The sequence below is a fragment of the Motacilla alba genome, chromosome 9 (genome assembly GCF_015832195.1).
Source record: "Motacilla alba alba isolate MOTALB_02 chromosome 9, Motacilla_alba_V1.0_pri, whole genome shotgun sequence".
In the NCBI taxonomy this organism is placed as follows: Eukaryota; Metazoa; Chordata; class Aves; order Passeriformes; family Motacillidae; genus Motacilla; species Motacilla alba.
The window spans coordinates 7,110,764-7,125,953 of record NC_052024.1 but is presented as its reverse complement, the minus strand read 5'-3'; the positions used below and the strand labels follow the sequence as shown (position 1 = coordinate 7,125,953).

General features: G+C 42.3%; 1 protein-coding gene across 3 annotated transcripts in view; it reads right to left on the bottom strand.

The window, feature by feature from the left end:
* Positions 1 to 15,190, bottom strand: part of PXYLP1 (2-phosphoxylose phosphatase 1) — a 49,653-nt gene that overhangs the window by 17,040 nt on the left and 17,423 nt on the right. The window contains exon 1 of one of the 3 annotated variants that reach the window (XM_038145893.1): positions 1,529 to 1,622. The exons of the other annotated variants lie outside the window; for them this stretch is intronic. Within the exon in view, the coding sequence (XP_038001821.1) occupies positions 1,529 to 1,622 (94 nt within the window). Of the gene's footprint in view, positions 1 to 1,528; positions 1,623 to 15,190 lie in introns of those variants that run through there. 3 annotated transcript variants of the gene reach the window in all.

Here is a 15,190-nt window from a genome sequence, read left to right as displayed (position 1 = left end):
TGAAATTTGTTCCTTTTTTCCTTACTCAGTTCTGCTCTTCCAGCTGTAAATCATTACGAGGTCAGAACACTGCTACACAGTTTTCACATTGTTTTTTACAGCTTAGCAGTATTTTATGTGAATTTCTCTGTTAGTTCACAGTAACATGCACTTGCCCAAAACAGAAGTCTGCCAGTGTGCACACAGTCACACTTAAACCTATGATTAAGGGAGGTTTGAGCAGGATTTTTCCACTGCCGGGCCTTTCAAAGCTCATGTTTCACTATGACAGGAATACAACAATGTAAACCAGAAATGTAACAGATTATTTTGATGTGCATTTAGCACAACCAGACCAGTTAATAAAATAGATCTGAACATATTTCATCATCTAACTGGAACCTTTGCCAACACTGAAACTATAAAGAATATGGACATGTTATTACAGAGGTAGCTTGACAACAGAAAGGGAAAGTGAAAACACTTTATTTCCCAAAAATCATAACCTTATTTTTGTAACTAAAAAAGCTACATAAAACCTACTTTGGAACAACAATTTTGCAAAAGTTACAGTGAGGGGAAAAAGTAGTAAGTTACAGAAACCACAAAAGGAAAGTGCTCAATGCAACTCTTCCCAGGGTCCCACCAGGCTAAAATTGTTTGAAACATGAACTAAAACTACATACATGGGCTGGCATCAGGCAGAAGTAAGACCTGATGGAACAGTCAAACAGGAGCTGCTGCTTTGTGAGACACACAGGCTCTGGTCACACAGGATTACACCTACATACTGCTGTAGAATCACTCCTTCAAGGAGTCTTGCAGCTCTAAACTCAGATTATTTCTTTAAGTCAACACAATTCAAAAGAAATAAAATCCAAATTCTGATAGTAAGTTTAATTAGAAAAAAAACCTCCAGGAGCCTTTATTTTAAATCCCACCACAGAACCTGAAGACCACATTCTAAAATGAACTCAACAGCTTGACTAAGAAATGTGTTTAAGAATAAACCCGGTGGCACCTCAAACACTGCGAGTATGGTTTTATTTCCAGTGTACATTAATTAGGACCAATTTAAAGAGCAAAAAGTTAATTGCATGACTTCCATACTCCCTCCCCCTCACCAAGTTCCTGAATGCCACCAAATATATAAACCCCCAAATATCAGACAAGTAGTTTCCAAGCAAGATAGACTCAAAAGTGCTTTCAGTGGAAGGATCCTAACAATTCCTACACAGCAACTAATCCCCTCTGGAAAAATGGCAAGTTTACCAAATCAGCTGTTGTGCTCAGAAGCCCAAGCAAGGAGCCAGATACACATCAGGGCTACAAAACTGACATGAATTTGACAGAATTCAGTACAGCAGAAAACACCAAACACACAAAGTGCAATTCATGTAGAAAGAACACCAAATTAAACACAACATCACTTCATTATCAATTTCTCTCCCTCCTGCAGTCCTACTTTCAGCTTGAGATACAAAAGGCAGCAAGACTGTTTACCAAGAAGAAACACATTTATCCACGAAAAAGAATCAGAAATATTTACCTAAAATCAGAAAGACAGGCAAAAAAACCAGTTTCCATTGCTGTTTTCCCTTGTAGCTCCAAACAGCCTGAGAAGCGGCAGCACAAGTAGCCATGTTCTCTGACTTAACAGAGAGCTGAAGTTTTCATCTTTTATAATACAGAAGGTTCTTTCAGCCCCATGCAAACATACTATTTAAAACAGTCAAATAGAAATGCAGCCCCACAGCAGAAATGAAAAACAGCAAGCCCACTGTAAGGAACCTTATGCTGACGGGTAAAGAAAAGCAAACGCACACGTTAGAGAGCACAAAAAGTTATTTATCCCCTTCCACCTTTCCCCCCACCCCTTTCTGCTCCTACCAGGGCAGTAACAAGGCTGCCTAGCACAGAGCAGAACACCCAGGCTTCTGAAAGTCTGGTCATGAATGTGGACTACACAGATTCATAGACTCATTAAGGTTGGAAAAGGCTTCTGAGAGCATTGAGTCCAATTGTCAACCCAGCTCCGCTGTCTTCACCACTAAAACCTGGCCCCAAATGCCACATCCACATTTTTCCCTCACATCAATCTACAGCTCCCCTGGCACAACTTCAGGCAATTTCCTTGTGTCCTGTTGCTTGATGGGACTGGGAGAAGAGACTGACTGACACCTGGTTTCAAGCTCCTTTCAGGAGGCTGCAGAGAGACAAGGTCCCTCTGAGCCTCCTTCTGTCCAGGTTAAAGACCCCAGCTGCCAGCTCTTCTAGCTGCTCTCTCTCTGAAAAAATGGAAGCTAGAATAGTTGTACTGTACTGAACAACCCAAAAGAGGTTGAGTTGTTCTGTACGGTTGAAAACAACTGGGGGGAGGGAAAAGGTGAAGAAGCAATCTAGAAAAAATCTGAAAAACAATCTGAAAAAAGCAGCTAAGGCACACATGAGGTGAAGAGCACATCGTGCAACACTGAAGGTAAACTACTAGTGGAGAAATGAAGCAACCTGAGCACAGAGCTCTGACATCCTGTGACCCTGGGTATGACCCTGCAAGCCCCAGGTCTGATCCCTGCAAACCCCCAGGTGTGGTCCCAGAAAACCCCAGCCTCATCCACAAGCAGCACCCCCAGGATCAGTTTTAGAGCTCTGCCTGGGATTGCAAATGCACATCTGGGTCTTAATGAAGTTCAAATGTGCCTGTGTGACACACAACCCACCCTTCTCATTTTCTGCCTTTGCACTGCTAAATAAAGGCTTTGACTGGCTCAAAGGTAGGATCTGTATTAACAGCAAGGGCCTTCATCCATAATGCATAAGGCCACAATCACTAATGTGCTGTATTTGAATGGTGAGTAATCACATAAACAAAAAAAAAAAGGCTTATTAACATCACACTGGTCAAACTATCAAGTACTATTCAAAAAAATAACCATAAAGGTCTTTTGAAAGGCTTTCTAAGCCTATGAAAACAAGTTTCTAACTTTAGATTAAGTATTTATATAAAATATAAATGGAGCTACTAAACTGATACAGTCTGAAATTTTCACTGGCTTTTAGTTTATTAGAATGTGTAGCTTAATTAACAAAAAAACCCCAGTAATTTTTACTTTAAATCAAACCTCTTGCCCTACAGAACCTGATGAGGAAATTTTTTTCATGTTAGATCTATGCACACTGAACCTACAAAGTGACAATCCCCAGTGTCTTTTCAGTCTCAATCCCTTAACTTCTTTTTTCACCACAACTCTGCTTCCCCAATCATTTGCCCTTCCATTTTCTCCACTCTTGCTGTGTGTCCTGCCTGTTGAGGAGCAAGGGGAGAAGGGGTCCCTGAAGCACAGATGTGCTCATGGGCAGCCACAGCCCTCTCTGCACTACAGAACAGGCTCTGAGCTTCAAGGTTTTCTTCTCACAGTGCTGCTAAATTCTCTAAGCAAAATTACAAAGGAGAAAAATAAAAAAGAGTGAAGGGTGCTACGGAGGATGTGGGTAGCAGAGAGAACTGTGGGAGATGGAGGAGGGCACACACTTAAATTTAACCTGGAATAGCAACAATGAAATGCTCTGCTTTAACAAACCCTTGAGAAGACAAAGAAGGCTCCTTGGAGTGTAATTTCTCCACAATAATTCAACCTAACAGTCGTGTGCATTCCAGAGTGACACAGGTCCAGCCTTCAGAGTGCAGCTGTGGCAGGGCACAGAGGGGAGCCCTTCCCTCCTTACACACCTGAAATGTCACCTGCCCAAACTCTGACAATGGCTGATTCAACACACAGATTCCTCAGCCTCAGAAGGGAACAGGGCAGCAACTCCCAATCTCACAGGACTGACTAAGCAGCCAAATGGGAGCAAGCAGAGACTACAGGTCCCCTCTGAGTTTCCAACAGTTTGCAAACACTCAGCACCAGCGGTGAGTTATGGGCTGACATGTGCCCAGACACATACACCTATTTAACCCACTCCATTTTGTGACTGCTGCTGCTGTTTTTCCCTCTGTAAAAGAAATCATAGTAATTTAGAGACTTTTCAAGCAGTCTTACAGCACAGTTCTATTGCCAGCAGCCTACATGTCACGTTCTAAGACAAACTTTAAACAAAATATTCACAAAGAATATTAAGGCATAGCAAGCGAGTAGCAGACATCATTGAATAAATATTCTTCTCATGGCAGTGTTTCTAATCAAAAGTGCTGAAAAATGCTTGCTACAGCAGCCTTGAACACCTGCACTTCATACTGCAGAGGGACACTTCTGCCATGGCCTTCAGCACAGCATATTTTGACATCAGAAATTAAAATCCAGTAGAACAGCTCTATCGATCCTATCAAATAAACATGGACATCTCCCTTCCTACAGCAAAAAAAACCAATTACTTTGGAAGACCATGAGGAATGCTGCAGCAGACTTGTGAAACAGAGCATCATATTTCAAATTTTTACAGAGAAATTTTAATCTCTCATGAGAAATTGATTAAATTCACATAGCTGGGTGGATGGGGGTGTGTGTCCATTTCAGTGCACTCATCTTTGTTGGGTAAATTTTTGTATTACTCGAGTCAATATCAGAACAATACTGCTTATAAAATTCTGTTAAGTGCTCTGTTTATATTTCCTCATGTAGTTCCTCAAACTACATCTTCAGTTTCATAGTGACAACACAGAAGTAACAGCCCCATTTCCTCCCCCAGTTATTTCTTGTGATTTAACCAAGAAAAGAGGTGGATTTCCCTTTTCTTTTAGCCTTGCAGACTCAGTCACCACAGAGCCTGAAGCATCAGGTCCCTTCCTGCCCTTCACCTGGAGAATTCAGCTACAGCCACTCTCCATCCAAAACATGCTGGAGATGAGAGCAGGGCAGCAAGCACGAGGAACCACTCTCCTCCAACTGCAAAAATACCCAGGGGCAATTTGAAATATAAATGCTGTTTCTCTGTTTGAAGTGCAGGAAATGTAAGTTTTCTGAAGCATCCTGTATATCACAGGTTCACTGACAGAAAACGGGAACTCAGGGAATCTAGGAGGCTGCAGATGGAGCTCAGCTAACCCAGTGGAAGTCAGATCTGATGAAGGGGGAACAAGTGTGAGCTCTAGAGTATTTAGATTTTTAATGTGCATGTTTTGAAGTAAATCACAGACATTAGGACATAAGGGGAAAAAATTTAAAGACTTAACACTGCTCTCCTACACACACACCCCAGCATGAGTTTTCTCACCACAGTCCCTGCTTTCTCCCCAGAACAATACAATTGCAGCTACAACTTGTAAGTGCATCTTAGTTTTTCTAATCAATCCTGGTGTCATTTTCTTACATGAAATGCAACCAAAAGTTTATTCTTCAGTCTAATGCCACCTGAGTTTTCAGCCTTCTTAGTTTTCAGATCCCTAAAGTTTTCAACTGGAGATGCAAATGTTCCTATGGGCAACTGAGAGCTACTATAAATAGGCTGCTCTCCTCAGCTGCTTTTCACAGAGTTGGACAGAAATAGCCAACCCTCCTACCCCTCTCCAGGAGTGGGGCAAAGCCTACTTGTCAGCCTATTTTCTGGCTCACATGCTGTGAACCTTCTTTAAAGGTTTTCCTCATTTTGGGGCAATTGCCCAAAGCAGCCCTTGGCAATGGAGCCACAGCTCACAGGTACTGACCCAGGGCCTTATTCCATATCAGAGTCAGGGCAAAAAACCAGATTTCAGTACTTGTGTGTTCATGTTCAAAGGTAAAATAGAACAACTACACACAATCACCATGCCTGGTACCTTACCAGCTTTAAACACCAGGACTGCAGGGAGCAGGTTTCTTATTTCCAGCTGCATTAGCTGCATGGCTAGCAGATTTTTTTACAAGGTCACAATCCAACTTACACAAGGAAAATAAATATGTTAAGAAAATCCTTTTTGCAACAAACACAACATGGCAGGCCTTTTACTCTTGTGTCTGAGACCTAATTTAAGCAGATACATTAAATTACACAATGTGTGCTTGCATTTATTAAGTCCAGATGTGGCTCTGAAAAGAGCTTTATCGTTTTAGGGGTTTCCCCCCCACCTCCCATTGTTTTTCACTGGACAATTCAGAAGGGCATATGGCACTGCTTAAACAGCTTCCAGGATTTTCAGCCTGACAGCAATAACACAGCAATGCTGACTGCAAATCTAAGCCTTTTCAAGCTCTAGAGATGACAATCATTTTCCACTTCTCCTCCCAAAGTGAAAAATTACTTTCTGTATTTTATCATATTTTCCTACTACATTGAAACTCTGCTTGTAATGTTCACTACCAAAAAGATTTATATTTTCATCAATTTAATATACTAATTTCTTCAAAATAAATACACATGCATACTAAAGCCTTTCTTTCCCAGCAGGGCACTAATTACCCCATTGCCTGGCTCTGTACTCGGTCTGGGGGGAGTGGGGGAGGTTCCTATGAGACACCCAGACAAGCAGATGGATTTGCTGCTCTATAAACACATTGCTCAAGTCACCAGGTTTTTCAGTGACAAGATGCAAAAGGAGCCAGCAGTGCTTGCAATGACACAGTTACATCAGTCCTGGGCCACCACAGCCTCACTGGGACTCCCAAGTGAGAAGGGCAGTAAACCACCAGGCTCTGGTGAAGTCCCTCCTATTGCTGAGAGCTGCCACATCTCATCATGCTGTGAGAAGACTTCAACTGTACCAAATCAGTGTCCTGAGGGCCACCAAACAAGGCTTAAATACACAAAGACTAAACAGGGGGGAATTATGGCCTGAGCACGACTTTTATAAACACAGTAGATCCAGCAGCCACTGCTGCTTATCCAACAAGATCCATGAGCACTGCAGTAAGATTTTAAAGCAATGTCCCACTTCTGTCTACAGAACTCAGCACCAGCTAAATGAACTAATCCAAATGAATTGTCCTGGAACAGATTTTCAAAACAGCTTTTATCAGCTGTGTTCAGAAATGCTTGGCAACTCTTCCCATTTCCATACTATTGTCCCAAAATAAAGATCAACTGCTCCACACTGATATACACTGCACTGAGTGCCTCTGCCATCCTTTGCCAGGGGTGAGGGCCTTTGCTTTTACTTTGGGGTTTGTTTGGTTTTGTTTTTTTTCTTTCCTTTTGTCCTGTACGATTCCCACAAATACTGGAGTGGGAAGCTGTGCAGCAGCGATTGCAACATGACTGAAAAAAAGATGCTTGGCAGATTTCACACATGAACTGAACACCAACACAGCAGCCAAGGAGATTCAGCACAGCAGAAGAACACACAGCAAAAAGTATTTTCTCAGGAACACGGGCTACAAATCCTCAGGCTTCAGTGATCCTTTCATCCACAGCAGCTGGGCATGATACAGAGATCCACCCCATAAAGCAGAGCTCAAGATAGTTCAAGAGTTGCTCCTGTTCTGTTACCCAGCAATCTGTTGCTGACATGAGCTCACCACAGCTGAAGCCCTGTGAGTGCTCCCTGTACACAGTACAAGCATGCACTACTCTTTTCTATCATCCTAGATGCCTCTTCTCCTTAGGGCTCTCCCCAAACTCAGAATGGGGAAACTCAATCTCCTCAGACTCATCCCAAAATACTCACCATGTCTTTTGACATTCAAGTCAGCTGTCATCAGGAGGTGTACTGGAACATCCAGAATCCCAAAATACACAGGGAAAGCAAAGAAATAAAGAGACTTACAACCACACCTTAGCTCTGCCCACCACATCTTCACAAGTACTGCTCCCCTGGCATCAAAACACCAAGGCAGCAGCTTCTGGGTTGCAACAAACTACATCAGCTCACTGGTAAAGGCATCTTCTGATCCCCTCTCCCTGCAGCATCCCTGCTCACACCTGGCTGGAGGCAGAGGTGAAAGCTCTGCCAGCCCAAGGCAGGAACAGCACTGCACCCCTGTGCAGGCACAGGGCACCACCTGCCTCATATGCTAATGGCATCAGACACAACCCACAGACATCTGGCACTTCTCTACAGCACTGGCCTTCCAAGATAAAAAGCCATACAAATTCAAATCAATATTTTCACTACTGCATTAAATTAGCACTTTTCTGTTTCACATCTAATCCCAACTGCTTGCTGTCCACAAAGTGACCTGCTCAGGGAAGTGATCTCAACACCATATGCCACTGCTTACCCAAGCCAAGCCAGCTCACTTGTTTGTCCCTGTCAACACCAGGCCAAGGCACAGAAAGCTGCCGTGGATTTGCCAGCAGCAAACCTCAAAACATATTTAATACAGTAGAACCTGACAGATTTTTGAGCTGGGGAAGCCCTCCTTGACAGTCATTAATCTCAGGAATTCAGAACAGTGCTCTCTGGATCAGAGAATTATTGGTATCTTTGGGACTCTTGCCATAAAACAGCTTAGGGGAAGACAGTGAATCTTATTTCTTGTCTTCATTCAGCATTAATGTGCACAGTTGGTAAACCCAAAATTACACCACATATGTTTCCAGCTCTTTTAATCCAGCCATCTCACAAAAGCAATGAAGAGAGATCACTTCCATTTTACAAGACTTCATATTTCACTGCAGCAAGTCCACAAAAGCCCCACACTTTTAAATACAAACTACTTAGACCCTGCCTCATTTAAAATAAACCACCATGCCATTTAATATGTACAAGCACTGCTTTTCTCTCAGAGAGTGAGCTTTGAAAAGCCAGAAGGGAACTAATTTTGCAAACACAGATTACTCTTATTAGAAAAAACAAAAGGCAATAAAAAAACTGCCTGTAGGCATTAAAATCTTCAAAATCAGTACAGTTTGAGACACTTTATTAATCACAGAAACTCCATATGCCCAAGAACACACAATAATTTTTTCAAAAACCCTTACAGTCAGGTGACAAGACACTTTGGATTAAGTCAGTCACTGTATTACTTCAGCAATGAGATCCCTGCAAAAGCACAGATAAAAGAACAAAACTGCCTAAAAGACAACTCACAAGAGAAAAATTAAAAGGACTAAGGAGAAACATGAACAACTGTATGAAGCATATTAAGCATCTCTCTTTCAGATACACACAGTGGAACCAGCACATCCATAAACCCCAATGGTTTTCAACTCAATTTGCAGCAGCACAGTGGGGATTAAGGCAAGAACAAAGCACAGCTCAGAGAAACAAACCTATCATCAAACATGAAGTTTAAGTAGCCTTCCATGCTTTTCAGAAGATTGCACATGGCCTAGAAATAGGGAAAGCACAACTGCATTATACCCAGTGACATTAAGGTAGTTTTCCTGGTACTGTCCAGTTGAAACAAGGAGAGAAGGGAAATTTGGGTCAGAACATCCTCTGATGAAGATGCAGAACCCAAATCTCAAACAAAGGACAGCAAATTATTAAAGTATGATGAACTCATATGCAATCAATAGATAACATTGTCCTAAAAGCTTTGGTAAAAGTAAAGTAGGAGAGATAAAGCTAATAAAATGTGAATGATTGTGAATTCTCAGAAAACTGTTCAAAAATCAGAGTGGTCAGCAAAAGATTAACAAAAGGCTCTTACTAAAACAAAGAGTGACAGGGCTGTGCTTGCCTTCTCAGCTTAAGACATCCAGGTTTTGTCTTGAAGCCATCATCTCTGTAACATGAGTCAAACAGAAGTACAAGGGATGGCAGCCCTGTAGCAAGGGGATGAGCAGCTGAGAAATTGCTTCTGGAAAGAGCAAACTTCAGAGATTAGAATCACTGCCCAGAGCCCAGCCAGCCCCAACAGGACACCCAGCAGGGAGGGCAGAACCAGACACAGGTGAGCTCTGCCTTGGCTGCCTCACCCACAGGTGAGCAAAGCCCAGAGCCCATCTCCCAGAGAGCCCTGGCACTCAGGGCTGGGGACTGGGCCCCACACTGCCATCTGCTACCCTGAAAACCCCAAACAAGAGCCAGAATGCAAACCCCACACTGCTATCTGCTACCCTGAAAACCCCAAACAAGAGCCAGAATGCAAACCCCACACTGCTATCTGCTACCCTGAAAACCCCAAACAAGAGCCAGAATGCAAACCCCACACTGCTATCTGCTACCCTGAAAACCCCAAACAAGAGCCAGAATGCAAACCCCACACTGCTATCTGCTACCCTGAAAACCCCAAACAAGAGCCAGAATGCAAACCCCACACTGCTATCTGCTACCCTGAAAACCCCAAACAAGAGCCAGAATGCAAACCCCACAGAGAGAGGCCAAGCTCCCGGGAGAACTGAGGCTTTACACTGTGCAGATTTCACCTGTGTGAGCTAACCCTAACTCACCACTTATACAGAATATAACAGCTGCACATTAGAAACAATATTCTCATTTTGCTATTTCTACAAACAAAATAGGGTGAACATTCAAATTTAAAACAATGTTTCAGTTGTTAAACACAGTTTAGCCCAGTGTACAAGTAACAGATGGAAAAATCCTAGGAACAATTTTATTTGATTTAAAGGACAAACATGTCATTCTGAAACATGCCTGCAGTGACCTGTAAGGCATCCAGACTCGGCTTTCAAGAGCTGTGAATAAGGAACAGCAGAGAACTGGTTTAATGACAAAATAGAATTTGCTAATATATAAATAAATAAATCACCTGACCTACCACCACAGAATCAACTGTACAGTAGCCTTCAAACTTAACACTTAACACTTCATATTAATCCTGCTAAAATACAGTCCAACTAACCACCACGGATGAAGTCAGAATATACAGTTAAATAAGAATTATGAAGTTCTGTAGCCTGACAAGTAACTTCTGTTGGTCAAGTCCTGTCTCAAGTGATTTAACCTGACCTATATTTAAAGCAACTACGTTGAAATGATTGCTCTATTTTTGTAGGAGAAAGTAAGACTGCCCCATAGTATCATTCTCAAGCATTCATCATGTCTCCCTTCCCTTCAAGGGTTCATTTTGTACACTGATGAATTATAGCACCACTTTTGAAAAATCACAAAGCAGTTATTTAAAACTCCAGTTACAAACATAAAAAGGATCCTTAACAAAAATCTCTGTATTTACAGTTAGTTCTCTTCATTTGCTGCTAAAATATACTGAGCCTTGGATTTATTATTTGTGGGTCGTTTTTCCCTTTAATCTTAAATTCAGATTAAATTAGCACTTCTAAAAAGCAAAACCCAGAGAGACTTCTCATGAGTGGAAAATTTGCCATGCTTATGAGCTTGAAGGCAAAATTCATGAAGGGAGATATCTGTGTTCCTTTTAATTTCATATGCTGGTAACACATGACAAAAACAAGTTCTCTACATGAAGAATTCTAAAGCTGTGGCTTTTTAAATACAGTTACTTGTATACACCAACAAAATGCAATACTCACCCGAGCAGCCACTGCCCCTGGGCTCTGGCTCCCAGCAGGGGCTGCAGGAAGCCTTGGTGAGGATCTCAGGCTAAACCCCAAACACCTCAGTGCTGCACACGATGCCCACACTGTCCCCATCAAGTAAGAGCTGCTGGCAAAGCTCAAGCCCATGAAATAAAACTCTTGTGCTTTTCTGCGTGGAAAATCCCAATTTCTGTTTCCTGTGACTCATCTTTAAAACCAAAACCTCTAGTGTGAAACCAAATGGCAGAAAGTAGAGAGAAATTATTACTGGAACAGCAAAATGTCACTTCCAGACAGGCTGATACACCAACACCCAAGCATGACCCATCGAGGCAGAGAAAGTATTTTTTAAAAACACCAAAAAGCCCATAAAACAGCTCCCCACACTTTACATGGGAACCAGCACCCTGCTGGGGCAGTGGTTAACATCCTAAAAAGCAGCGGCAGCCACCAAAATTCTTTTTTATCAAAAGGCAAGCCTAAGCCACTGATCAAAGTGTCCAAGTATGCAGGAAAACAAACTCTAAACCAGAAGAGAAGCTCCATGGGCAAGAGCTGCCCGAGAGCCAGAGCCCTCAGAAGGACAGTCTGGAAGGGATGTCAGCCACGGGGTTATAAAAAACAACCCTGTAAAAAGGGATGCTTTCCCACTACCATTTTAGTCCTCTTGACTCTTACTTTTTTCCTTAGGCTTTTAGTAAATAGGAAAAAAAATTAAAACCAAAAGTATCTATTTCATGGGAAAATTAATTTATATGCCTCTGATTACAGAGTAAAAAATCATTGTCAAGCAAATTTTACAGAGTGTACACATGGCATCCTAACAGACAGCTTTTAAATTGCCTTTCCATGTGGTTTATTCAAGGAGACCCACCTTGAGGCTTCTGCTGCCAGTCACAGATGTTTCTAATGTAAGTAATGAAAGGCCTGTGTTTGCCCAGGAATTAGGTTCTCAGGTACCAATCTTTGGAGGAAAAAGAAAGCTGCTCTTCAGGCCTACTTGTAAACTGCTGCTCCTGAGCCAACCTAAGGGCTAACCAATGTCATTAACATTGACCTAAATTCTAAATCTGTCCTAAATTCTGTCTTATCTCCTTAGTTTGAGGCTGCAGAACCATAGCTGGATTCTGACACATCCCTTGGATGCAGGTGCACTGCCATCCTCTGTCCCTGAACTGCAAGAATTGTCCCCAGCCACTGCATTTACCTTCCCTTGGCACTGCTCTGGGCAGTCACACAGCACAGAGCAGGAAGAAAGACCTCAGCCACTGCAACCTCTTCTTCTGGCAAAAAAAGAATGAAGTATCTCTACATATATTCTCTGTCTTTGTACAGAAGGAAACTGCCCAGTTTTAGTCAACAGCATTACAGATATTATTTACAGAGACAACAATACACAGTCTAGCATAGGTCATCTTTCCATTCTGCAGTTTTTCTGACAAAGTGAAACACTGAAAAGTCTAGATAAAAACAACATAACTACATTTTAGAACAGCCTTAAATGACAAGTCTATCAAAACCAGCTCTCCTTTTGTCTTTAATGCCGAAGTTTTAAATTGTTTTACAACCATGTCCATTTACATAAACAATGAGGAGAAAAATAAAAACATGTGTGGACTAATAAACACTATAAGAAAAACACTTCTCCACTCTTTTCTGTAGATCTGGCCCCAAACATAAAACAAGAGGGAAACAATGACAATTCCTAATAAAACTTTAATCTGCCAGTCAAATTTGGTTTGGAAGTCAACCAGCTTCCCAATCCAATGGGCTTCCCAAACAAAAATGTTCCATTGATATAATTATCCATTAGAGACATCAGAGTATTTTTCTATCCAGCACTGGAACATTTTTTTCATGTTAACTTTTAACACTGTCATTTTCCTACACTATTTAAAAATGCAAACGTACAAAATCCAGTGGCATTTGCCACTAAAGAGAGGTTCCCTTGATTGCTGATTGCTCCAGGTTCAACTCTGTACAATGCATTAATAACAAAACTGAATTTGAGGGCACATCTGCCCCCAGCCTTTTGTTTTGAACTCCAGGCCACACAATTACATTACAGATGCCTAGAACAGTTAAGGCTTGCACCTTTTCAGCAAGTATAAACTCCTTGTAAGAAGTCTTCTATGTGCCTACTAGAAATGGTAACCAAACCTGACAAAGCTATGAACAGGTATTAAAATATCCTAGTAAATTTTCACATGTGTCTCAAATGCATTTCACCTATCATCCACCAAGAATGTTCAGGAAAAAAAACAAACAAAAACTTGTGGCACTATTTATCTCAATAAACACACAGAACTTGGAAACAGTAGGACTTCTTGAAGCAAGTTCCCCTACCCTACTGCTCCTTGAGAAACTGCCAGGAAAGCAGAGAGCCCCATGGGCAGACAAAGCTCAACACAGACCCTGGGCCTTCTGCTCCTGTTCAAGGACATGAAGAGCAGAACCAGCCAAGCACCCCATTGCCCAAAATGTGCAGGACAGAGGACCCTGGCAGGAAAGAGTTGTCTCACAGGACCCACAGCATCACATCACCTTGAAGAATGACTGTTACAGTTTAAGAAGAGTCTCCAGCTGTGCAGCAATCTGCCTCCAGTCTCCTTCTAGCCAGGATGAGGAGATGAAGAAGATGCAGCTGGCATTTGATGCAGCCAGCCAAGCCAGCACACACATGTGACAAACATAAACCAGCTGCTCCAAGAGCTGCCTACCCCACCCCAGGGAGAGAGCTGAGGGCAGCTTCTGACTTGGATCCTGGCCAGTGGCTCCACGTCCATCCTCTGAAACTGCTGGTGGGAGAGAACACCTCTAGCTCTCAGAGCTCTTGAGACAGACTTTGGAGGAAGCTTTCCCCATTATTTATCCTGTGAGTTGAGCTGTTAGTATCCACAGAAACCACCAGCCTTGTGTGAAAACAGCACAGGAAAGCGGACTACAGAACTCAGAAACCATAAGAGAAGAGAAAGGGAGCAAGAACAACCAAACATCACAACAGAGGACAGAGTTTTCCATCAATCCTGGGTTCATCCCCAGCTACCAACACTGAAGATTCTGCGGTCCTACCCTGCTTGTTTTCCCCGGTGTTTTTCTCCTTGTGTCTGAACTCAAGATGTGACAACTCTTAGCTCTGAAACAACTGCCTCAGGAGTTTGTCTTTCAAGCAAGGACAGACTTACTAGGACTGCTCACAACCACCCACCACCTCCACCTCATGGTGGCTGCAGAAATCGCTGCTCACAAAGCAGTTCCAGGTCCTTCCCAGCGCAGCACATTCAAGTCAACCAGCATCCTTTTCTGTTTGACTGGGTGGCAAACTGCTGCAAGCAATTCCTGAACCCTCACAGCTGAAGCAGGAGCCAGACTGTGACCTTGTCAGCCATCCCAGTGTGGGCTGTTTGTAATATTGAGTCAGAACCTACAAAAAAACAGCTGAGCTTGCCCTTTACTACTCCCTTTGCTTCAGTCAGCTACAATTCACAAGTCTGGCTTCAAATGCCACAGTTCCACATGTGGATAAGAGGGATAAAATATCAAGCACTTACAGGAGTTATGCTCTAAAGAAGAAGTTTGAAAATAGAAGATACGTACCACTTGTATAAGCATACATTTAGTGTTACTGTTTTGGTTTTATAAACAAATTTATCACAGAAAGGAACAGACATTTTCAACATTTCATGCTTAGAAAAGCAGAAGCATATTTTTAAATTACCAGCCCTCCTCCACAAAGCTGTGCACTGCTTGCTAACAGAGATTCACAATCTCACAACAGCATAAAACATTCATTTCCACTCCAAATGCTTCAGGAGGTACCTCCCTTCTAACAAAACAAAATAAATCAGCGGCATGGGCATTTTCCTGAGTCTAAATGTATAAACACTCATTT